Genomic DNA, 27,887 nt, shown 5'->3' on the forward strand with positions numbered 1-27,887 from the left:
AAGAGACCAAAAACTTGCGGTCTCTATTGTAAAATCAAGAAAAGTTTGAAACGTTATTTGAGCATGGTTGAAATATAAGTCTGGTTCGACTAGATTGAAACAATCTAGTTCATTAGTGGGTGACAAAATGATTATCAATGGATTGTTTCTAAATGGTTGAAGATCTTGCGTGAAGGTTATAAGTGAATCCATAAGTATATTCCTCTTAATTTTGTTTCATTCTTTTCTCTTCTTCACCTTCTTCTTTGGTTGCTCCGAAGAAGAGATAGTTACAGGAGACTTTGCGTGGAGCGAAGATCAAGAGATTTTAGTCGAAAAATTAAAGAATCCAGTAAGCTGATAATGCCCAAGTCCTTTGGTATACACAAGATTAAGAAAATGAAGTTAAGGGTTTTTCGAACCATTTTAGAGGTTCAGCATGTTTCTGGAAAACCAAATTTTAAAATGAAAACGCTGAGTTTATCTCATGATTTTGGGTTGTCGTGCTTAGCTGCCAGGAGAACAGAAGCTTTGGCATTTTGAAAAGCTAAGCGAAAGAGAAGGCAAAGAAATGTTAGGTGAGTTTTTATACTCAAATTCTGGACTGTTGTGTGGCTAGCATAATGTAACAACCTACACCTGGTCCAGTCACTGAACCTAAATTATAGGATGCTAAAATAGTAAATTAGAACATTCGCAAGCAATTTATTCATTAATATTCAATAATCAATAAATATATGTAACACCCCTCACCCGAATTCGACGCTAAAATAGAGTTATGAGGCATTACCGAACTTACATCGCAAATAATCATATAATTTCGAGTCATAAATTCAACCAAATTAAAAATTATTTGCATTCAATCATAAAGTCCCAAATACGAGCCTACAAGGCCAAAAACATGTGCTGAAGTGGTCTGGGATTAAACCGAGAACTTAGGAAATTTTTACAAAACTTAGAAAATTTTTGCCATGTACAGGGGTCACACGCCCGTGTGGGCAGGCTGTGTGGTCACACACACCTGTGTCCCTAACCCATGTAACTCTCTGACTTGCAAGGCATGAACAAATTGAAGTCACACGGCCAAGCTACACACTCGTGTTCTAGACTGTGTGGTTAATTTAATTTTTATAAATAGGTGCAGACTTCACACGTCCAGGGCACACGCCAGTGCTTGAGGCCGTGTCCCTCACATGGCTGAGACACCCCATGTCTCTGCCCGTGTGCTCAATTCTGAGCATTCTGTTTCTTAAAATTTAGGTACAGGGGACACATGACCTAGACAAATGCCCATAGGACAAGCGTGTGTCACACACGACCTAGATACATACTAGTGTGGACAAAATAAAGGTTATTTGCCAAGCCATTTGTCACCCTTATTTGCACACACACTTATCCAAAACTTTAATGACATAAATCATAGCATATTTAGGCAAAAAAAACATCCACAATCAAGGCTAAATCATGCCATTTCATTATCAGCACTTAACATACTTACAACATCATATTTTACCAAACCAAATCATACCAAACTCACATTTTACAAGCTTCAATATGGCTACCATTAACATGTATTGTATCATATAGGTCTTCTAGCATGCCAATGCACCAAACTCAATCATTTAGTAACAAAGCTATTTAGCCATAAATAAGCATATAGCAACCCATTACAAAACACATAAACAAAAGGCATTAGCAAATATACTTATATAAATAGGCTCATATGCAAGAAATAAACAAATCTTACCATAAAAATAAAATGGAGTAAGCTATATAACTTAGTAAGCTCATATGCAAGAAATAAACAAATCTTACCATACAGTCCTATGCAAGTAGCATAATATAAGATGATGTAAATCGTAATAAATCTCATGGCTATAATTCACTAAATCACATCTTACCAAGAATTCTCCATTTCATGAATCTAACCACCGCAAGTGTTATGTACATACTTGTACCAACTTGTAATAATTTCACACTGGCCCTCATCCTTGACATACCCGTTGAACCACTTGGAATAATATCAGATACCCGGGAAATGACACACACAAAGTGCCACATATGTAGCCATTGCTACCTCTTTCTCAATATGCATATATATATGCTCGCTCTCAATCCATGAACGGGCCTGCTCACACAAGCTGTCAGTCGAGACGTAGCTACACGATGCTACTCACACAAGCTGTCAAGTAACCACAACATATGTCGGTATACTCAACCACCGGTAAGATGTACAGGACCAGCACTCGGATCACATAACATGGTACCCTAGTGACATGTCACTTGTATCCTAATCTATTCGTAAAGTTCAGTCGGGATTTCTCGCTTGCTGAATCATTGTTAAATGTGTCCGTAGAGCTATTCATAAAATTTATGCAATATTAAAGCATTTAAAATACAATTATAATAATTCTTGACCTTACCTCAGTTACAAAAATGGCGAAAATGATCTATTCGTCAATTACTTTGTTTTTCCCCTAATCTAGACTCGAACTTCATTTTTCTTGATCAATAATATCACATTTAACATATTTAATCATCAAGCTATTCAATTCAGTCCAAAATCACATTATGGAAAAAATCCCCTAACATTTCAACATTTTTACAACTTAGTCCCTAGGCTCGTAAAAATGAATTTTTTTTTTTAATTTCTTCACAACCTAGGCCTAGTCGAAACTTACCCATACTCATAAAAACTGAAAATTTTCATTTATTCACACTTTTCCACACATTTTACAACACTTTACAAATAAGTCCCTATTTGACAATTTTGCCAAAAATCACTTTATAATGTTCTTTAACTAATAGCAAACATGCAATTTCTACCATCAAGTATCAAAATACAAACATATTCAACATGGTTAAAATTTTAGACTTCGACTTTCTCTCAAATTAGTCCTTGAAATAGCTAGATCAAGTTACAACAATCTCAAAAATATAGAAATCATCAAAACCGAGACAAGAACGGACTTACAGTCGAGCTTGAAAGCTGGCCAAACCCTAGCTATGTCTTCCTTGTAAAATTCGGTTATGGGGGATGAAATTGAAGAAGATAGACACTTTTATTTAGTTAATTTTGTCTTTATTTGTCAAATTACTAAAATACCCTTAATGCATAACTTTAAAATTTCACTTAACCATGTCCATTTTTGTCCACCCTAAAGTATAGTGGGCTAATTACCATTTAAGGACCGCCAATTAAAATCTCATAATAACTTAAACACCTTTAGCTAAGGGAACTCAAGTTTGGCACCTATTGTAATTTAGTCCTTTTAGCTAAATTGAGCACTCAATCAACAAAATTTCTTAACGGATTTTCACACAATTATTTTATCATGTTGTTGACCTTAAAGAAATAATAAAATAAATATTTATACTTAGAATTTTTGGTCCCAAAACCACTGTTCCGATTTGACCTAGAAATGGGCTATCACAATATAAGTTAATTCCATGTTAAAAGTGCATTACAATCAAAATCAAGTCTTAGTCAGGCTTAGAAAACCTTTGATCAAGTTAAGAACTAAATTAGAACCAATCTGAAACATTTAGAAAATAATAGGAAAAATGCAAAACAAGGCTACTAATAACTCAAACAAAACCAAAAAGATCAATTCGTAATAATTTACAATAATTTACAAAAAGAACATTTAAAACAAACCAGGGAATGACTCTAGATTAAAAGAAAACTTTTATAAAATATAGGCAAATAATGAAAATAGGTGTTACACTGTCGTGTGACAAGGTAGGGACCATGTGGCGAAGGGACATGACTGTGTGGCTCAACCGTGTAACAAAGCTCATACCGTGTGAAAGGAGACAGACAATCTTGTCTCTAGACTGTGTAACTAATTGATGTCATTTGGATCTAAAATTACCTTCAACATGTAACACATATGACCGTGCCAACCACTCGTCTATGACACTGACCGCCTCCAAATGTACTAACATCCAGAGTGTGAATACTGCAGTAAAAGATAAATAAATGAGGCAGTATTTGCAAGTATACAGGTTCAGTTGTAATATAGCTACAATGAAGTAGGTGTGTACTCCGAGGATCAAAGCCAACAGAGGCGAGTGTTAGATAAATTTTAACCTAAACACAAAAAGATCTAATTAGTACTTTAAGTCAGTTATAGTACGAGAGTAAAGATAAAAAGGAGTTTTTATTATTTTTATGTATTAATAAAATAAAATAACATAAATATATAAAATTCGAGAGATTGAAGAATAGAAATAATCGAATATAATTATAGGTGATTAGCTCACTTCAGTAATCCCCATCAACTGTTACTTCGAGTTCCTCGTCAATCAACTAGTCGCTATCCCAATAGGATCTTCTGATCTTCCACTCAGATAATGAGTCGAAAAGGGCTACTTGTTTTTCGACTTCACAGTCCAGACTGGTTTAGGGTAAAGGTGTTCACGGATAGGCCATACCAATTTTAGGTTGATTCCCACCTTGATGACTTCCTAAGGTTGCCAAGCCTAGGGTTTGTTTTACGTTCTTCCTTTCCCAAATAACTGATCCTATGATTATCCATACAAAATAGTTAACATATCATCCCTTCACTCGCTAATCCCCCATAGAGGGATTAGTTCCTCATGGTCTCCATAGACAATATAAAATTGATATAAAGAGAAAGAATGCTAAATAAATTGACAATATAGAGGTTATGAAGGAGCCTGATTATATTAATGTTGATCATGAATTTGTAGGGTTTGATTGTCTCCACAATTCAGATATCTCCAAATGGTACAAAGAACAAATAGAAATATATCTAACCTAAGAAAAAAGAGAATTAAACTGAATTTAAATGACTAATTCTAAGCTAAGTGAATGGTGTCTTTTACATGTGACAAAGAAGCCTATTTATAGATCTCAGGTGGTCGTTGTCCTTAATCCTAGGTTAGTTGGCGTTCTTGAGCTTTAATTTTGATTGTGCAGATCAAAACGCCTACTAGCTCATGTTTAATTCTCGTCCAAAGTCGATGTCCCGACACAATAGGACTTGTGTTGCCATATAGGAGTCAGTATACTTCTTTTGGGATATCATCAAGGGTATGTAGCGATACCCTTAGTCTATGTCGCGATAACGGAGGCAATTTCGTGGTTTCTTTATTCTGCTCCATATGTTGCGGCATCGATCATACCGTGTTGCAACATAGAGGCTAGTGCCTACTTAATATGCCTTCTAACAGTCTCTTGCACACTTATGAAGTTTATTAGCTCACCCTTAGGCCTCATTCGACCCCCAAGGTCAATAAAAGACTCAATTTTCACATTTTATTGAACTTAAAAAAACTTACTAAGACATAATTAAATCCTAATGATAATGCTTAATTTCAAGCTCCTAAAGTGTGAAAACTAGTTTAATCTGCTATATCTAAATGCTGTAGATCAAACTCGCCCACACTTAAGTAATTGCTTATCCTCAAGCAACTTGAACAAAGACAAGAAATAATAGATGCCCCTTGAGCAGATATCATACAAGTATTGACTTTGGAGCACGTGACTAAGTGTTTCATATTCACAAGTAACTTTAACAAGATGAATAATTGGCTTACCATTTTTTATCACAAACATATAAGTTCAGTAAATTACAAAGTATACAAACACTAAGGGCCCCACTTTTAGGGATGCATTATTAAATAATACAAGTAATTTGATTATCTAAGCAGAATACAAATAGTCATTTATGCGATTGCTGAATATAATGTCCATTGATGCATGAGGATATTTAGGTCACATAGGACTTTTTGGCTTGTAACATTTTGAGGCTTAGGATAGGTAAGGAATTAAAAGACAATAAGCATTAAAATGTTTACAAACATGAAAATAGTTTGGAACGTCTTATCGATCCCTATTCTCCTCTTTGATGACCCTTACTCGTTCACCGCATGATATAGTAACTACGTCTAGCTTACGAGTTTCTTCTGCACTAATGAATGAGTTTTCTTCCTTTTATGACTTTGTCACTTTCTTTTTTAACTTATATCACTTATGAATGCTTTTTTCATTGTTTCAAGTCTTTATCTACTTGTAATCGTTTTCTTTTTGTTTTCAATTTTTTTTTGTTTTGCACTTTCAAGCTAACTTATAGCTTCCATATCACACCAATATTTCCTATTTCACTCTATTTTTACAAACTCTACCTTGATGTATCTATTTAACCCTCAATACATATGACTAGATGTCTATAGTCGTGTAGTGTAGGACCAAAGAAAAAGGGCAAATACAAATTAATGTTTCAGGCTTAGAGTTTGTAATAAGGTTCATTAAAATGTTTCAACAGGCTCAAAAATCGATACTATAGGTGAAATACAAATAGGTCAGCTTTTTGGCTCTGGATGTGTTCCAAACAATGCTTTAGGTCATCCCTTAAGTTCTTAATATACAAAAATTTAATCAACCAAACAAACTCAAATTCAACCATTTATCATCCATACTAGCATGCTCGTTTCCTTGTATTTTCTATATCCTTTGATAAGGTTGACTGCTTAATGCCTATGTACAATGTAACACATAGAACGTAGTATTCTAATAAAAAAAATTAAAACCACCTACCATCATGCCAAATTTATTTGTAAACACAAGCAACCTATGTACATGCTCCTAACTAATCACTTGTATTTCTACAAGATCAAGCACACAAATAACAAGAAAAATAAAAGAAAAACGTAAAAATTTAATATAAATTTTCTATGTTACCCCTCACACTTTAGTTGACACATTGTCCTCAATGTGTAGCCTATAAAAACATAAGGAAAGAAGTTACAGGATTGATTGTGGTCGCTCCAACTACTAACGGTGGGTGTTTCCTCTTTTGATCGTGTAAACTCAAATTGTTTGTGTCTCCTTCGTGTTGGATTCTAGGATAGAACACTTAAACAAAATGCAAGATAAATGAAAATCAACTATTAATCCTACTCCTACAAAGTCTAACTCAAAGTCATTCAAAAATTAAAACAAATCTTTTAAAAAACTAGAATTAAAAATTGTTCAATCTCCTTCCTCAAAATCCATCTCCTCGCTTTCGTACTCCTCTTCCTCCTCCTCTCCTTCCTCTTCACTTTCATGTGCCTCTTCTTCTTGTTCTAGATTTGTTAGCCAAAATAGTCAGGTGTATAATTGGGGACTCGGATGTTATTTTACCTAGCAATTTCTTGAAAAATTGGCCTAGACTCTTACATCCATTGTATCATCCAATCTAGCTTTGGATGACTGCTCTCACCAACTTCTTCTTGAGCCCATGTCTCCCTCTATGATTGTGCTGGTATAGTTGTTGCTTCTTGTTTTTGTTTGTTCCAATCTTTTATTTATTTGGCTTATAACTCTAAGTACGTTTGGAAGAAGGTGTTACCGATAATACTTCGGTAAGGTTTTAACGACTGCTCAATGGATGTCATAGGTACACCTGCCTTTTTGCATAAGGCCATCACTAAGTAGGGAAAGAAAACTCCTACTTTTTGGCCACTATTACATCTCTTCATGTTTTGCTGGATCCATCTGCCAATACATACCTGCCTTTTCTACAAAATAACATAGAGTAAAACAACTCATAAAGTATTAACATTTGAGACATTTAAAGTAGGGACAATTTGTGTGCATACAAATTGGATCCACATTTTAGCCTCTGGAAACATAATAGCTTGATGAAAGGATGTTGGGATATTGGTACCTGGGTGATACTTCCATTCACCCCTTTCTTTAGTTAAAAAGTTTATAATGTTATCCATATATATGTCATGAAAATATTCTAAATCAGTTTCATCGATAAAATCTTTTTCATAGTATGGAGCATTATAAAAGTCACAAATAATTCGAAGGGTGACTCACACTTTTTTCCCTTGCATAGGTACTATATCCTCTATACGGCCTTTAGCGTTTCTAGACTCTTGGTCCTATAAGGATGCTTAGAATTCTTGAACAACAGGGATCACAATATTATCTTTTGGGATTGTCTAAAAACGCTCCCACCTATGATACCTAACCAAAGGTTATATTTCCTTACAAAGAAGATAGATTAAATCCCCTCTTTTGGATAAATGTCTTTCCTTGAAGTTCATTGAAATATTTTTCAACATTCGGATTCGAAAAACTAGAGGGATTTTGACTCATCGATAGTTTCATTTCAATAGTTCTCCGAACTTTTCTAAGAGGCATATTAAGTTCTACTAGTTAATAGAACTTTAAGCAAGTAATTTTAATGGAACAATAAAAGTTGAATTAGGAACCCTTAACCGTGTGTTTAAACAACAAATTCCTTGTCACCCGTGTTTCTCCTTCATTCCTTGCAATGTTTTCTTCTTTCTTCCTGCACCAAATAATGCTAAAAGAGGAAATTTTTTGAAGTAAATTTTAAGAAAGAAGGGAAAATGAGTTTTAGGGATTTAAAATCAAGTAAAGAGGGGTTTAAATAGCCAGATTGTGGAATGGGTCGGGTCAACCCTGCAAAAAAATTATAGCAATGTCACGACACAGAACACAAGGTTCTATGTCATGACATCCCTAGCAGTTTACTGTTGTCGTGACACCAGGTTTCAGTGTTGCAACATACTTTAGATTTTTTTTAATTTTTGGGTATACTAACTTCGGCGCTACGACACTGAAAGTTCGTGTCATGATATTAAGAGCATTTTCTCAATTTTGTTTCAACTGCTTCTAGTGTTGCGACACTAGCTTTGTTTTTACCTAAAATTCCATTATCTAGAGTGTTACAATTTCTATACAACACATAGTTAAGGAAAATTAGAATATATACTAAATATTTAGCTAAACATATACAATAATTTACAAAATTTCAGCATTAATTCAAGTAATTTTAAGTCTTATTGCTGAATTCATCCGACAGTATCTCCAACTCACTGTTGGATGATCTTTATGTTCTATCAGTATTAGTCCATCGTCCTTCATGTCATTCTACCTTTGTCTGCTTGTCCTTTTACTTATCCTATTTATTCTTTTTGTATACATAAAAAGTAGTATATCTCTTGACATGGGAATGCTAGAAACAAATAATTCTTTACACTGCTCACCTAACTTACTCCTGCCATTCTCTTTATTTAGTTGATGACCACATTTAAAGATTTCAGTCTCACCATTAATTTTCATAGTTAATTCGTTCTTTTCTAAATCAATGGTGGACCTCGAAGTGGCTAAAAGAGGTCTACCTAATAAGATCAATATCTCGCGATCTTCTTCAAAACCTAGAACCACAAAATCTATTGGGTTAATGAAGTTGCGCACATTGACTAACACATCTTCTAGTACTCCTTTTGGATGTTCTGAAGACTTGTCAGCCAACTATAATGTTATCTGAATAGCTTTGAAATCCCTTAACTTGAGTTTTTCAAAAGTATATAGAGGTATTAACTTAATACTAGCTCTTAAGTCACATAGAACTCTATTAAACTAAATACTTCCTATCACTATAGGAATAGTAAAACTTCCCAAGTCTTTCAATTTTTGGGGAACCTATCTTGAAATAATAACACTACAGGAGGCACTTAAATTAACTTGTTCTCCTCCATTAACTTTCCTATGCCTAGACATGATTTCCTTTAATAACTTAGTGTACTTAGGAACTTTCTCAATTAACTCAATTAACGGAAGGTTTACACTTAACGTTTTAAACATGTTTAAGAAAATTATAAATCCATCCTCGTCCCACTTTTTTTTTCTTCTGGTCTTAAAGGGAATGAGATATTTGTAACGACATCATCTTTAATGTTTTTCCTTTTTGGTTCAACTGCCGGTGCAATTTTCTCCTCTAGCTCTAGTTCATTTTCAGTTTCTAGGGATTTCTCTTGAGGGTCGTCGGCATTCTCCATATTTACCTCCGAAGTAGGATTTTTTGGGCTACTCAGTACTTTGCCCAATCTAAGTGTTATTGCTTTCACATGCTCTTTGCCTTTTCTCCGAGGATTATTTTTAGCATTGATGGGGATTCCGATGCCAATTTGCATTTTTATGTCACCCATCACGATCATTTATTGGCTCATTTGGTTATCAAGTTTAGGCAATGTTCTAGTTGAGTTGGTGCACTCAAACTGCACTTACTTTACGTCTATTCTCATTGACTGTAGCTCTCCCTCGATTCCATCCACTCATTGACCACATGTAGTATGGTCACTTGGTTTGACACTTTGTTTCTGCAAATAAGGAGGTTGATAATTAGTATTTGTGGCTTGATTCAAACTATTACCTCCTCATTGGTTTCCTTCCCATCTCAAATTCAAGTGATCTCTCTAACCAGGATTGTAGGTATTTGAATAAGGATTTCCACCCTATTTTCAATATAGTTCAAATCCTAAAAAGGGTTGTTGACATAGTGAAAGAGCGGTCTATCTTCTACATACATAGGTTGTTTATTAGAAGATTCGATACAGTTTAGTATACCCATTAACTATTCATACTTTTCATCCTTCTAGATAGATTTTACCGTAACAATTTTCTGGCCATACGTATATCATTCAATTGGCCACTGGCAGGAGTTCAATGCCATGTTCATAGTACTCATACATCCTATTCATAAGGGCTTCTCTTACTGCTCCGTCTGGTCTTGATCTTACATTTGCGTCCAACCTATTATAAAACACCTACATTCGCATCCGCTTAAGGAATCTGTGGTGTGGGCACTTTTGAATCAATGTCTTGATGCACTCTCACACCTCATAGAAACTTTCCCATTCCATATGTCTAAAGATGACAATCTCTCTTCTTAGTTGAACCGTTTTGCTAATAGGGAAGAACTTTTGCAAAAACTTTCTAACGAACTTATCCCATGTCGTGATAGATCGTAGTGCCCTCTAATCTAACCAAGAAAAGGCATTATCAATCAAATAAAAGGGAAACTACCAAAGACAAATAGTGTCACCAATGACCTCGTTGTACTTAAAGGTATTTCAAATCATTATACATTTTGTTACTACTCAGATATATCATATAAATACAGCTAGACCTTAATACTATTCCAAATTCAATTCTAGAATTTCTGTTAGCATAGCTTTCAACTGTTTGAAACTCTACTGACATTATTCCACGGCATATAAGTGACATTTTATGTAGCTACTTCGTCAATGGTATAGTTATCATTGACAAGCCTGAACAAAATCATCTATAGTATACAATAAATCCCAGAGAACTACACACTTCTGCATTTTTTACTGGAGATTTCCTAGTCCATAATTATCAGAAGTTCATTCGAAATAACACAGGCATCTTTAGTTTTAAAAAGAGGTTTAGAAAACTTATTTCTCGAAATCAAAATTCACATTTACTGATCTTCACAAATAATTATTTCTCTCATAATATTTGTAACATTGTTTTTCCAAAATTTATTGTATTCAATTTCATTTTTCCCATAACTTGAATATCATCCATTACATGGCAACAACTCTGATCAGATATAGATAGACACTTTTGTCTATTAAATATACAAAGCGACTAAGAAATTGATAATTTAAGCGGTGCTATCAAAATCTCACATTGTTAAAATCAAGTTTGGAAAGAAATCTTTAGTACATCTGACTCGCAACTCGAGCTAAAAACAACCTAATCGAAAGGCAATACTTGAAAATACAATAGTTCTCTTAACTAAATAAATGAGTTAACTATATAAAATGAAAAATATTGATTCTTCATGTTGTCTCTGCTCTACTATCTATAATCATTATACGATTCTCATAGTCCTATATTTCTTTTTCATATATATAGTAACGCTTTTCCATATTACACACTCAGTTGAACACTTCTTTCTAGAAAATAACTACTTCAACAATGGATATAGTTCTTATAATTCTGATAGTACTATTCTATACGAAACATTAAAGATCAAAACAATGTCGAATATTCTATCATTTACAAACTCATCTTCTTACACGAGTGATAATCCAGATGGTTCTTCTAGAAATATAGGAATAAATTTATTTTAATCATCTAAACCAAAATAATCCTCAATTCTGACATTTATATATCTAAAATACAAACAAAATATAATTCACAATCTCTTTCATATCATTTCATGGATTGTTAGCACTAACATGCTATCGTTCACATAATTAATTCTATCAATCTCAACTTTGTTGATTTCTCTCTCTAACACTTAAATACAATCTGTATCTATCTATAGTCAATCACAACATCACATAAAATCAATCAATTCATATCAAATATCACATCAAATTCATCGAATGTCAATGACATTAGTTCGACAAGAATTTCACAAGCCTAAATTCTCATTGAAATATGTTACTAGCACACACATACTGATTTAACATATTTGCTATTCTAATATCACAATCAGTCAACTCTAGTGGCAAAATCTCTTCAGTTATTAAAACAATTCAAAAGTAAGAATGCATAACTCCAGAATTAGTCAGGATTTGTATAAAAATAGTAGCTTAAGAAAATATACCTATAAAATCATCAGGAATACTTGCTTCTCTGACTTGATTAGTATAAACTCGAGAAAATGCACAAGTTTCTAACCTGTCTAAGTGTCATGTTGAAATGATATGCTAATTATGCAAGTATACATGTCAAATTAAGTAATAAAGTGATAAGTGAGATCGTCTCCACAGGAATTGATTAGGAATTAAATTGGTCGAGTTATTATAATAATTATGATTAGTGTTATGAAAAAAATAATGATAAGAGTGCAGTGGTAATTTAAAGGAATAACGATGTGTGCAATATGTGTAACTGATAAATAATGGAAAATGCTATGACAAGACAAGAGTAGAATGCAATGGCAAATTCGAGAATAATTGCGTGAATAATATGCAAACGAACAAGAAAAGAACTAAAAATGATATGGTGAAGATACTACAGCAAAGGATAGAAGGTCTACAATGTTGATTTGGAAGGTCGGGTTGGAAGGTCGAGATTACTAAGAATCTACACTTACTGACAGAAATGCCTCAGCAAAACCATACTCAATCTACTACACAGTAGAGTTCTAAAATGGTCTACTTTTTTCAAGAACAAGACCTCAAGGCACCTTGCCTTAAGTGATATTTGTCTATAGGCTTCTAGCACGGTACCCTGCACTATTTCATTTTCTTTTCGTATGCACTTTGCTCTATTTCTAGAGGCTGCTACAAGTGTCTGACCGAACACTTGCTCATATCTTTCAATTTCAATCTTATTAGCCTAACCTTGCCAGAGATAGATTAATTTAATGAACATGTTGTACATCCATCTATTTCTATAGTTTACAAACATGAAATTTTGTAAAAAACCATTGAATGAAATAGTGTATTAAAGTAGATCTATGCTTCAGTCTTTAAAAAAAATAAGAGTTTCATCAAGTAATCCCAACCCTATAAGATTTACCCCATGGGTTGGCAATTAAAATTCAAATCTGAAGTGTCATTCAACATTGTTTTCATCAAATCAATTCATGAAGAGTAATCAAGAAATACTAGAAGAACTTCGGGAAGATAGCTTCCGCTTATCTAGCCCACACTCCAACTTTGCAGTTTCCTGTGGTGGTTGAAAGGGACTGCCTTAGTCTTCCTCTTCCCCTCTCTAATCGGCCACTACTCTCTATTTCTTTGCCTAAGGATCTTCAATTTTTTCTCTTTTATTTTTTGGCCCCCTTTAGGGTTTCATGCTTTGGCTTTTATAATCATTTTCCTTAGTGTAAATGCAACAACCCATGATTTTTTTCCCTCTTTTCAGGTAGATATATCTGGTACAACTTCAACTGGGCCTAAGACCAGTATGCTTTGGGTGCTGACTTGACATCTTGCCAACATTTCCACAACATTTGTATTGACAAATTGTTTAACCCTTTGCCCCGAAAAACCTTCACTCCTTTACATTTTCTTCCTCATCCTACACCTGCCAACCAACCACTACACGCAACCCTTCCACATGAAATTTAAAAATAACTAACATTTAAGTACAGTCCAAGCTCTTAATGTAATGCTAAAACAAGAAAAGTACTAATGGAATGTCCCAAAATGCAACTAAATGTACCTATGTACAAGTAATCAGCTCGATCTAAAGACGTGAAATATACCTCTTTTCAAGAGTTATCACACCCTCAAAACTGAGTTATTGCTTGTCCTCAAGCAAAATATACATGAATGCATGAATGTTACAATTTTTTGCCTACGCACATAACCAACTTGTACTACCAGTCCATTCAAAGAACAATATATACTTCATTTCTCAGCAATCTTATATCTCTAAACTCTTATTTGAGTTTCAAAGGTTTCCTCAACAAAGGTAGTACAAAAGATTGCTCCCTAAAAAAAAATTCCTAATTACTTATGTGTGCTTTCTGGCCATAGCAAACATCTCCTAATTTACTCGGTTCATTCATTTGTTACCTAAACTCAAGTTACTTTGTAACCTTTACAAAATATTTATTTGTATACGTTGAATTAACTAGTACTCAATCATGTCACAATAAATAAAAATCACTCTTGAAGCTAAGGCTTTTAACATAAAAGATGGATTGAGCAAACAACTACCTCCTTAGCTACTCAACCTATTACTACATTGGAGTGCCCCTAGTTTTTTTTCTTTATTACACAATCTTACTTGGACTTACCTTTCTAGTCAACAACACGATGAAGCAAACAAAATGGTGCTGACTTACTTGGCAATTCTAAGCATTGGAGTGTCTAGTGTCTTTTATTTAAGTAATGTTGTGGCAATGTGATTGAGTTTGGCTTCAAAAGTCTCTAAATTCATTAAAAGATATTTGTTATAGTCTTAAAATAACTGAGGTGAGGTCATCTCATTTTTAGGAGGTAATCTTCAAGCAACCTAACGTAAGCTAAATTCACCTAACCCCTTGTCACATGTTCTAAGTGTATTAAAGAATTTAAGCTCATCATCGAACATCATAAATAAAGATTCTACTCCACATAGGCAAAATAGTACTTAGATGTAGAAGTGGCAAAACAAATTTAACGAGACTAGAATGAGCAGACGTACTAGGTATATAATGCAACTTAAATGCGGACAATACACCCCAAAAACTAAGGGATGCATTGTCCTCAATACATATACAGATATGTAACAAAAAAAATATATAGATATTTATAGAGAATGTCATGGCAAAAGAAATAAAATGCGTGAGGTAGGAAAAAACACTTTCCTAGTTTGAACTAGAGTGTAGTTACTTCACTTGGCCCTACAAGTGGATTTACGGCCACTGACTTTATACCGCAACTTCCTCTTCATAGGGTTCATTTTTTCCCCCACCTTATCAGTTTCTGCGAGCTCATCAATAAGATGATTGATGTCATAATCTTGTGTAGTCATAGAAGTTGGTGGGTGGGTAGAATAAGGTCCTTACCTTTCGTGGTGGTAGTAGCAATTTCATGTTTCTCTTCTTCTTCTTCATTCGTAAGATTTAATGATGTTATTTTTTCAGGCTCCTCAGCAACAGTTTCCCTTTTATTAGTAATGGTTCTCAAATTCATGGATTCGGCTCTGGCAGTAGGAGTTTGAGTTGGCTCCTCTACAACTTTAGGAATTGGGAGAAAAGAGGTGGGGAAGGCAGGGAATTTTGGCATCGGCTTTGTGACACCCCTAAATTGACCCTAGTTGGAAAGCGGTTTCGGGACCGCTAAACCGAGTCACCAAATTATTTGAATATGATATTTATTGTCTAAAATATGTGAATATGAATGTGTGAAAGTTTTAAGCTTCGATTTAGTTAATTACATGTGAATTTAGTTAATAGGACTTATGTATGACACTTTTAAAATGTGATAGTTAATCTATAAGGATCAATTAATGTATGTCATATGAATAAAGGGTTTGCATGTCAAATATCCATTATTAATGAGTAGTGGCCGGCCATGGATGGGTCATTGATGATAATATGATTTCTTTCATTAGCACTATGAGTTTAGAAAATAAAAGAATGAATTAAGAATGAAAAAAAACATGAGGTGAGTGGGAGGAGAAATCAAAGTTGTCTCCCCCTTACTCCCCATTGCCGTGACTAGTGAAAGAGGAGAAAAACAAAGTCCTTTCTTTGTTGATCAACTTGGCCGAATAGAAGAAGCAAAGGAGGGGAAGGAATTTTGGTCACTTGAATCCTTAGGAAGGTTAGCACATTGTGTTGAAATTGTGAAATAATTACTTGTTTTAGGTCAATTATCATGGTTCTTGCTTAGCCCATGCAAAAATTTCCACTAAAGATGGGTGAATAGAGCCTTCGGCTAAGGTTATAAGGGAAGAAATTTTGATTGCTTTACTTGAATCTTGATGATGAATGTATTGAGGAAAGAACTTGGTCTTTCTAAAAATATGAATGGTTAAAGCTCATACTAGTAATAGCCGAATTAAAGAATGCTTGATGTCATGAGAAAATGCTATTCATGTTAATTGGATGAGAAAGGGTAGTTGGGTGAAGTAGAGTCTAGCAAATGAACACATATGTGCACTAGTTGCTAAATGAAGAAAAAAATCGGCTAACAAGGGAGTACTAAGGCCGAATATGATTTTGAATGTTAGTGGTGTAGTTGCCGAATTTGAACTATGAAGTTATTGAGTAATGTGTGTGTTTAAGTGGTAGAATGGAGTGAATGCTTGGAATGTGATATGTATGAATTATGTGTTAAATTAAGGTTTGCTAAGCTAGCTATTAAGATGAAGTGCAAATGTTAGTATTTGATTGCTAGTGTATATATGTGTACTAGCCGAGCTTTGAATTTAAATAATGGTTGGAGCACCATGTGTTGTAATGAGATTTTTTGAGTGAAATCATAGATATTTATATGATGAATTGATTGTGGATATACATGCTTAAATAAGGTGCACATGAGGAAATGTTAGATTAATTGTATTAAATTGCTCAATGTGATTAAAAATGCGTATGACCATTTTGTGTTTGAGCTAAAGGTGGCCATATGACCTATCAAACTCCTTGTCATATTCGCCATAAGCTAGCATAATGAGACTTTAATAAGTTAAATTTGTTTGAATTAGCTCAAGAGCTTAGAGGACCAAAGTTGGATAAGGAAAGGAAAAAGTGATCGAATAGCCGCGAGATCGTTCGACCACATCCGAGGTAAGTTTTAAGTGATTAAACGTTGAGTAAATTCAATCATAATAGGACATAATGAGTTGATTTAATAAGATATGATGTGGCCATGATATGTCTTAAACTCAAATGGTAAGTTCATATGTGTTTGGACTTGGAAATTTAAGAGCAAATTGTAATAATTTGCTTGGACAGCAGCAGTAATGTGATTTTAGAAAATCACTATAAATTGTTGGTGTGGAATTATAGGCTGAATAAAATATGTAATCAAAGCTTAGTTGGTCTAGTTTCCTATAAAAGAGACCGTGGAAGCAAAGAAATTTCCTATAAAGAGATATTTAAAGTTGTGTGGGACAGGGTCACAATGACTCCGAAATCCCTGTTCTGTTTTAAGAAAATCACTATAATTTGTACAAAAATGGTTACAAGATAAAATTTATATGCTTAGACTCCTTAATGAGTCTAGTTTCAAATGAAATCAAATAGAACATACTTCAATTCTGTACAATGAGAATTTTGATTCGTAGTGAAGACTGGTCAGGTTAGTCAAACAGTGAAATAGGGGAAACTTTAAGAAAAATCTGGTATTGATTGGCCAAACCTAAAATTCTGAAAAATTTATGGATGGAAGATATACGAGTCTATATTCAGGGAAAATTAACGGCAAGTGATTTGGAGCCTTGTAGCTCCGGTTATAAATAATTTAGTGACCATTGCTCAGGAAAACAGCTCGTAGCGAATATGTGATTTTGTTGTAAACATGGATAAAACTTGTTTTAGCTGCTCATAAGCTATTGATTAAACCCATACTTGAATTCTAATTCGTGATATTGTAAAATGATATATGAGTGTTGGATGGACCTTTGATATTAAAATTTGTGAGATTGTAAGTTTATGAGTATTCGAATATGAAATGATAGTATGGCGTGAAATTGAATTATTCATTGGAAAATGATTGATGTAGCTTCGGCCAAGACCAAGTCTGTGCATGATAGTATATGTGGTATGTGAAGTATATTTGAATAATTGTGATGTGAATACATGAAAATTTATATTTTGATTTAAGATTCTACGCGATGAATGTGAATGTGTATAAATATGTGATAAGGCCTAATAGCCGATGTGATGAATGTGAAAGCGTATATATATGTGATAAGGCCTAATGGCCGATGTGATGAATGTGAAAGCGTATACATATGTGATAAGGCCTAATGGCCGATGTGATGAATGTGAAAGCGTATACATATGTGATAAGGCCTAATGGCCGATGTGATGAATGTGAAAGTGTATATGTGTGATAAGGCCTAATGGCCAATGTGATGAATGTGAAAGTGTATATATGTGATAGGGCCGAGTGGCCAACGTGATGGATGTGAAAATGTATAAATGTGATAAGTCCCGAAGGGCATTTGTGTCAGTACTATATCCGGGTTAAAACCCCGCAGGCTTTATGCGAGAATATTATCACTGATTAATGACCGTAGGCTTCGTGCTCGTACTATATCCGAGCTCTAATGACCCGATGACTACGTGTGGAGATTTTTTCCGGGTAAGCCCCGAACTAAAGGTTTTGCTGAAGATTCAAGGAAAGCGTAAGATTATGCGACTTCACAGTGACAATTAGTAATAAATACGTTCAATGCGTTAAGTTGGTCAGGTATGTATTTGAGATTATATTTAAGTTTGATTTAGACTAAATCACAAGGTCGTTATGTGATGCACATGTGAGTAAAGCAATAAGACTGTTCTATGATTATTGTGCATTTGGTCAATGTGGGAAGTCAGGTAAAAATATGTAATGTACCTATGATCATAAGAGGTCACCATTAAGTGAGAATTTATCTGCCTATTACATATGATGAGACGTGCATATTCGGAAAAGGGTATGGTATGCCGAAGGAAGAGTGAAATAAAATACTGAACAACTATGTTATAATTTGGTTGTTATCTGTTGACACTGCTTAAAACTTACTAAGCATTGTAATGCTTACTCCGCTTACTTTGTTTCCTCTGTTTTATAGATCTTATTTGGAAGCTACAGGCTCGGGGATCGTCAAGAACTAGTCACACTATCACTATCCACCGCTTGGTACTGCTACGTTTTGGAATATCTTATGGCATGTATAGAATAGACTAGTAGTGAGAGGATATTTTGGTTAATGTATAGGACTACCCTTTTGTTGTAGGTCATGTACCTTTCGGTTTTGTGTAAGTTTGGATAGCCATGCAAAAATGGCTTAAGTATACTTTGGGCATGGTATTATAATCATTGTATGTTGTTCATTAAGAAGTATGGAAATGTTTGGAAATGATTAGCCATTGGGATGGTTAATCATGATCATATTTTGTGCTATTTATGTTTAAGGGCTAGTTGAATCATGGAAACTATGAAATAGGTAAAGCCTACCTTAAAGACAGATGCTGACAGCTGCAGTGATGTGGATGTGAAAAATCACTAAAAATAGAATGAATGGAATTAAATAGTGAATAAATTATGTAAACGAACCTTGACGAGTCTATTTTCATAGAAGAGTAACGAAACGATCATATGAACAGTATGATAAGAGATATTTAAGTTTTTGTGAGACAGGGCCAGAACGGTTTCTGGATTCCCTGTTCCGACTTTGGAAATTCATTATAAATTAACCAGAGATAATTAGAAGTCATGCCATATATGTACAGAATCCTTTTTGAGTCTAGTTCCCTTAGAAGCAAGTGGCATAAGCATTGAAGCCCTGTACAAGGAGTTATCTAAGTCGCATTGCAGGAAGGTCAGTGTAGTCGAACCCTGTAACAGGGGAGACTTTAACTAATAAACTGTACTAATTGGCCCAACTGAAAATTCTAGAAAACAATTTGTAGATGCATATATGAGTCTAGTTTCAGGGAAAAATCACGAAACTGATTTTCGAGTTGTGGAACTCAAAATATGATTTTTAAGGTGACAGTGACGCAGTTAGCCAACTGCCTGGAAATTTTTAAAAAGTGGACTGTGTAAGTAAATGGATTAAGCCCGTTAACCCCTCGTGTCCGACTCCGGCGACGGTCTCGGGTATGGGGTGTTACAGGCTTTGTAAAGTTCTTCTATAGGGATCTGTTAGTAGCCAAATCTCTTCTCTTCACATAAGTCCAATATTGAGCCTACTGCTCTTGAACCTTGACCATCTCTTCAGCTAGTTGAAACAGAAAATACTCCACCTGTGCATCTCTATGATGGAGGACACAGACTCATCATAGCCCATGTGTGGTTCTTCCTTGAACAAAAATACTTATTCGAAACAAAAAGGGAACTTTGAGTTGTTATTGTTGTATTTTGTGGCCACAACATTATTGAAAAAGGTTTTAGGTCAGGTAGTATTGACTCACAATGATTCAGCAGCCTTAGAAGTAGTCTGTACTCATGCCATTAAAGGAGGATAGAAAGAAATCTCGAAAAATGTGGTCAAAGGAAATGTAAGAGAAGTTGAAGAGAAAGAAATAGTAAAGATAGAAACTTTGAGGAAAATGTAAGAGACGTGAGCAATTGAAAAGAGGTGAGTAAAGGTGATAATGTTGATAGTTCAAAAAAATGAAACGTGCAGGGTAATTTTTAGGGAGTGGAGGAGGGAAAAATAAAGTGGATTTTTTCGGTGGGAAAATGTGAGGTGACCTAGCCCTAAAGTAATTTTTTTGGCTTTTCCTCCTTTGGATACCTATGTAACAGAAGGGGCCTAGCTATCCAAAAATCTCTCCCTTAGACATTTTTTTCTGGTCAACCCATGTTACCTCGTACCTCGACATTTATTCACCCAGCTTGTCGCGACATAATTTCCTTCTAAGATGCTGTGGCAAAGTCCTCTTAGTATCACAACTGATAATCCTACACTTTTATTTTGTCTCTAAAACTCTAGAAAACCTACTCATTAATCAAAGATAAAAAAAAATATGAAACAAAATTAAATAATTAATGATAACGTATAATAAAAATGAAATGAAAGTAAAGCAATTAAAGAAAGGAAAAATAAAAACAGAACTGCTAACTCAAACATATCGGATATAAATGGATTTCTTGTCACGATCCACATAAGCACCTAAGTAGTGCTTTAAGCGTTATCCACTAACTTTGAATGTCGCTCTGTTTATAGGTCTTTGATACTAATAGCTCTATATGGGTATACTTGAGCTACTTCAGAGGGCCTGACCAATGAGATTTTAATTTACCAGGGAACAATTTCAGCTTAAAGTTGAATAACAACACCTGTTTCCCTGGTTCAAGTTGCCTTAGCATAATTTTTTTTTATCATTCCAACTCTTGGTCTTCTCCTTAAACAATTTAGAATTTTCATATGCATGTGCCTTGAATTCTTCTATTTGATTCAGTTCTAACAACTTTTATGGTCAGCAGTGACCCAATCCCTGTTCAATTTTTTAATAGCCCAAAATGTTTTGTGCTTAAGCTCAATAGGTAGGTGACATGGCTTTCCATAAAAAAGCTTAAAGGTCACATCCCCAACGGTGTTCTAAATACAGTACGATAGGCTTATAATGTTACACCTCAAACCTGGCCTAGAAGTCTAGACCAAATTCAGAATGCTACATTGATCACCGAAGTGATTGTGATACACCCTTTATTACTTAAGAACATTTCCGGAAACCTTTATTCCATTTTCCCAAAACATATATTTTATTATGAATCCAAAAACATATAAACGTTTAAAATTATGTCTGCAAGTTTAACAAAATAACTATATGAACAAAAGATTAAAATAGAAATTATATCACAATCTTATAAAACTTTACAGTTCAACTTAAACCAAATAGCAATTAAAATCCGAAATAAACTTATGGCTCATTTCCTCCAAAACTGTCTGAGAGCTCCACGTACTAAGCCTATCAACAGAATCTTGAACTGTACTTGAAAGGGGAAAGAAAAGATGGGGTGAGCTACTCGAGCTCAGTGTAACACCCCGTACCCGAGTCCGTTACCGGAGTCGAACACAAGGTGCACACAAACTTAACTTAATCATTTTCACTGTCCATTTAAAAATTTCCAGACAAGCTGGTTACTGCGTCACTGTCGCCTTAAAAATCATATCTTGAGTTTCAAAACTCGAAAATCAGTTTCGTAATATTTTCCCCAAAACTAGACTCATATGTCCATCTACAGATTTTTTTCTAGAATTTTCGGTCGAGCCAATTAGTAGATTTTATTAGTTAAAGTCTCCCCTATTCCAAGGTTCGACTACACTGACCTTTATGCATTACGAATTGGATATCTTCCGGAACAGGTCTTCAATACTGATGCTGTTTGTTTCTTTAGAAACTAGACTCAAATAGGAATCTATACATATATGGCATGACTCCTAATCATCTCTGGTTAATTTACAATGAATTTCCAAAATCGGAACAGGGGATCCAGAAACCGTTCTGTCCCTGTTTCACGAGAACTTTAATATCTCTTAACATATAACTCATATGACCGTTTTGTTTCTTCCATATGAAATTAGATTCATCAAGGTTCATTTACATAATTTATTCACTATTTAATTCCATTCTTACAAATTTTAGTGATTTTTCAAATGCTCACCACTGCTGCTGTCCGTATCTGTTTTCGAGGTAACTTTACCTATTTCGTGGTTTCCATGGACCAACTAGAGTTTTGTCATACATAGGTCCACATATACTCATATTTAGCCATTCCAATGGCTGATCATTTGCCCAACACTTCCATTCCAGTCCATACTCACATCATGAAACTATACATATATACATAAACACAAATAGTCTAATGCCATACCCCACTTTTACGAGCCATTTTCGCATGGCTGTACACACATACATCACAAAACGTATCTGAAAAACAGCAAAAGGGTAGTCCTATACATTAACCATGATATCCTCTCACTACTAGTCTATTCTATACATGCCATAGGATATTCCAAAACATAGCAGTACCAAACAGTGGATAGTGATAGTGTGACTAGTTGCTGACGATCCCCGAGCCTGTAGCTTCCAAATGAGATTTATAAAACAGAGGAAGCAAAGTACACGGAGTAAGCATTATAATGCTTAGTAAGTTTCAAGCAGTGTCAACAGATAACAATCAAGTTATAACATAGTTGTTCATATTTTTATTTCACTCTTCCTTCGGGCATACCACCCCTTTATCCGAATATGCACATCTCATCATAATCATGGGAATAGTCTCATAGATTGCCCTCGTATACATCACATAACTACCTTATGGTTTAGTTTAAATCAAGCTCACATGTAAACTTGGAATACATACCTGTTTAACCTTTCGCATTGCGTATATTTATAAGCAATTCTTATTACGAAGTCTTACCCGGACATAATCTCCACACGCAGTCATCGGGTCGTACCCGGACATAATCTCCACACGTAGTCATCGGGTCTCACCCGGAACATATTTCCAAGTTTCATGTACACTTAATCACATGTTACAACATTCACATTAGCCATTCGGCTTTACCACATATATATATATATACACTTTCACATTCATCACGTCGGCCATTAGGCCTTATCACATATATATACATTTTCACATTCATCACATCGGCCATTAGGCCTCATCACATATATATACATTTTCACATTCATCACATCGGCCATTAGGCCTCATCACATATATTATTATGTACAGACTTGGTCTTGGCCGAATCTTCATCAATCATTTTCCAACGAATAATTCAATTTCACGCCTTACTATCATTTCATATTCGAATACTCATAAACTTACAATTTCACAAATTTTGATATCAGAGATCCATCTAGCACTCATGTGTCATTTTAAAATATCACAATTTATAATTCAAGTATGGGATCAATCAATAGCTTATGAGCAACTAAAACAAGTTTTTATGCATGTTTACAACAAAATCACATATTCGCTACGAGCTGTTTTCCTGAGCAATGATCACTAAATTATTTATACCCGGAGCTACAAGACTCCAAATCACTTGCCGTCAATTTTCTCAGAATATAGACTCATATATCTTCCATCCATGAAATTTTCAGAATTTTTGGTTTGGCCAATCAATACCAAATTTTTCTTAAAGTTTCCCCTGCTTCACTGTTTGACTAATCTGACCACTCTTCGTTACGAATCAAATTTTTCATTGTACAGAATTCCAAATGTGTTCTATTTGATTTCATTTGGAACTAGACTCATTAAGGAGTCTCAGCATATAAATCTTATCTTATAACCATTTTTGTACAAATTATAATGATTTTCCAAAAACAAAACAGGGAATTTCGGAGTCAATCCGACACTGTCTCACAAAACTTTAAATATACCTTTATAGGAAATTCCTTTGCTTACATAGTTTCTTTTATAAGACACTAGACTCAATAAGCTTCATTTTCATATTTTATTCAACTTCGAACTCGCCTTCTACAATTTTTGGTGAAATTTCAAAGTTACAATACTGCAGTAACTCAAATCTGTCAAGACTAGTTCGGCACTTAAACTATATAAATTCATTCTTCTCGCTACTAAGTTTATACGATCTTTAAGTATACTAAAGTAAAGTTCAAACACTTGAGAACTTACCTCGGATACTGTTGAACAATTTCAAAACGGCTATTCAATTACATTCGCCTTCCCGCTATACAAGATTGATTCCTTGAGCTCGTGAACTAAATCAACCAATTTAACAACTCAATTTACATTCGGCAATGTCATCACATACATAACAAAATTAGATTCATTTCTTAAACCATCCCCGGCAAATCACCTTCCAAGAACTTTGATGTACTTTAAGCTAAACCACTTCATGGTATACATATACACATTCGGCTAATATAAACAAGGTTAGCACTTAGCCGAAATAATTTCTTTAACATTTTAAATTTCATTCGGTCTAATCTCCATATCAACTACTAATTCACAATAAGAATCAAATCCAAAATCAGCTACTATAATATATATCTAAATGCCATGTAGCTACTTAGTTGATTATCAATTATCACTTAATTCACATATTAACACATAACATCTCACATTAGCAATTCATTTGTATTATTCGAATACAAGCTCAACATGCAACCTCATCCCTTTAGTTTTCCATTCAATAATCGAACACAAAGATCACATATCTAACTCCCTATCCAATCTTGATTTCTAACACAAATACTCTCCCTTAACCGAATGTCCATAACCAATTTACAAAACATTTTCACTTCAACATAGCCAATTGTCATCAAGCGATTAAGCCACATCTATTCAATTTTTACCAAGCTCAACTTATCTATAATCAACCCTCAATACACTAAAGCATCAAAAACAACATCAAAAAAAAATACAAACATCCATGACCGAATGTCATCTTCATAATTTTACAAAAACATTTGCCATGAGCTAGCTTCTATACTTGATGACCACTCCAAATATACAAAGATTTTCAATGAAAGAGCATTAACATACCTTAATCCCCTTTTAGCCTTTTACTTGAAAATTTCAACTTAGAAGCAAACAAATTTCATGGTTTTCCACTACATGCACCGGCCTCTCCTCTCTAGCTTCTTTTGCAAGAGACAAGGAGCAAGATAGAAAGAAAAAAATGTTGAAGTCTTTCTTTCTTCCATTCACAAAGAATGGGGGAGACAACTTTGGTTTCTCCTCCCACTCCTTCTTTTTTAGTATTCTTCCCACACACTTTAGCATAATATGTCTATAATATGCCTTACCCCATAGCATGGCCGCCACCATTTAGATTCTTGGCTAATTTGACATGCAAGTCCCTCATGTCAATAATTCATGCATTATTTGGCCACTTTAAATTTCACCTATCACATTTTCAAGTCCTATCACATGGGTCCTTTCTTATAAATTAGCACCTAATTGATAAAATCAAGGCACGAAATATTCACGCATACAAATCCCACATATAATAAGCACAAAATATAACATCTAATTATTTTTGTGACTCGGTTTTGTGGTCCCGAAACCACTTTCCGACTAGCGTCACATTAGGGGTGTCACACTCAGTGTGAAATCAAACCAGTTAAACTACAGAATAAGAAATAGGGAACTAGAAACAGAACATACTTATAGACAGATGAAAGTTGAGTGAATTCATGCAAAATCAAACACACACCATATGTACTTTACAGTCATATGCTATATGTACTTTACAGTCATATGGGTCAATCAAACACCCACAATCTCACATACCATTCAAACACAGTAGCAGTAATCCTCAAATAGTCACAATAACTATCTAGTCAAACAGTCCCAATCAAAGTCTACAAAATTCACATAGGCACCAGTGCCTTTTAGTCTGTAACAGCCCTAATTTGACCCTAGTCGGGATGTGGTTTCGGGACCACAAAACCGAGTCATAAAATTTAGTTAAAATTTTATTTGCATACCTTATATGTGTGGTAGTACTAGTATAAAAATTTGGTGATTCAATTTTTATCTTAGGAATGTGAATCTTGCTCGAAAGGATTTAGTTGAGAGACTTAGAAAATTTGATAGGTAAATAAGTGAGGACCAAATAGTATGGAATTATGAAAAGTTGGGTTTGCATGTCAAAATGCCCCAAACTAAGTTGAGTGGCCGGCCAAGCATGGCTTCATCTTTCCAAGATCATGTTGTTATAATTATTTAATGTTGGTAAGATATTAAAATAGAGGAAATAAAGATTAATGATAGGAAAATGAACAAAAAAAAATAGGTGTTCATCCTTGCTACCTCTTAGCCGAAAAACCAAGTGAAAGGAAAAGAGAAAAGCTTTGGAGAAGTCGGCCATACTAGTATCCAAGTTGAGGTATGTTGGAGTTATTCCTTTAAATTCATGTGTATTGTTGGTTGTTAGTTTGAATTCTATCTAAACCATGGTGGGATTTGGGGTTGTTGGAGAGTTGGGATTTGACAAAAAAAAATAGTAGATACCTTGATGCTATTGACATGTTAGTTGTGTGGATGAACTAAGTTGCTTGTTATGTTAGCATGAAAGTGAAGATGTTAGTCATTTTGTTGGAGGTGAAGCTATGCTAGATTGGAAAAAAAGGTTGGTCAAGTGTGCATTAGAAGAATTTAGGTGTTTAGATGATGTTATAGATGACACTATACATATATACATATTCGCCATCAAAGGGAGTACATAGGTGAGGTTGAGTCAAATTTTTTGTGCACAATCGGGTATGTATATATATATATATATAAGTATGCCCATTCATGATGTTACCTTTAATCATGTGTATAATCGACTAAATGAGTAATTAGTAATGTGGGTTGCGAATCTACAAATATACATATGCATGTGTAATTGAACTATAAATGTATAGCAAGATGATTAAACTAGTTTATTTATCTATTAAGCCCGAGAAGTTAAAGAAGGAGAAACAAGCAAGGGCAAAGCCAAGGACATCGAGTAGCCGGTCGGAACCGTTATACTCAACGCAAGGTAAGTCTTTAAGCACTTGTTGTGAGAACTCCTTGGATAGATATTTTTCGGAGTGATTCTCCTATTTATTAATATGATTATATGTACAATTTGACTTTAGTAAATTGCTTTACCATGATGAATTGACATAAGGCACAATGTGTGCAAAGACTATGTGGCACTATGTGTGCCGATTGGAAGGTTGAGGCATGAGGCTATCTCAAATGCACTATGTGTGCGATTCACTATGGCACTATGTGTGCGATTTACTATGGCACTATGTGTGCGATTCACTATGGCACTATGTGTGCGATTTACTATGGCACTATGTGTGCGATTTACTATGGCACTATGTGTGCGATTTACTATAGCACTATGTGTGCGATTTGCTATAGCACTATGTGTGCGATTTGCTATAGCTCTATGTGTGCGAACATAATAAGCACTATGTGTGCCACATTCGGTTGTGGAAATAAATTGTGCATGAACGAGGTAAGTG

The 27,887-nt window shown here is 34.5% G+C and overlaps 1 protein-coding gene and 1 non-coding gene across 2 annotated transcripts; one reads left to right on the top strand and one right to left on the bottom strand.

Moving 5' to 3' along the window:
- Positions 1-6,979: 6,979 nt before the first annotated feature.
- On the bottom strand, positions 6,980-9,960 carry LOC108477812 (uncharacterized). Its single transcript, XM_017780303.1, has 3 exons — positions 9,651-9,960; positions 7,501-7,509; positions 6,980-7,074 (listed from the first exon to the last, which is right to left on the bottom strand). Exons 1-3 carry the CDS (start codon positions 9,958-9,960, stop codon positions 6,980-6,982), a joined length of 414 nt encoding a protein of 137 aa, XP_017635792.1.
- Positions 9,961-10,600: 640 nt separating this feature from the next.
- LOC128284454 (small nucleolar RNA R71) lies at positions 10,601-10,707 on the top strand. Its single transcript, XR_008274880.1, has one exon. It is a non-coding gene; the product is annotated as a small nucleolar RNA R71 (small nucleolar RNA).
- The last annotated feature ends 17,180 nt before the right edge of the window (positions 10,708-27,887 follow it).

This window comes from Gossypium arboreum, chromosome 11, assembly GCF_025698485.1.
Source record: "Gossypium arboreum isolate Shixiya-1 chromosome 11, ASM2569848v2, whole genome shotgun sequence".
NCBI classification, from domain to species: Eukaryota; Viridiplantae; Streptophyta; class Magnoliopsida; order Malvales; family Malvaceae; genus Gossypium; species Gossypium arboreum.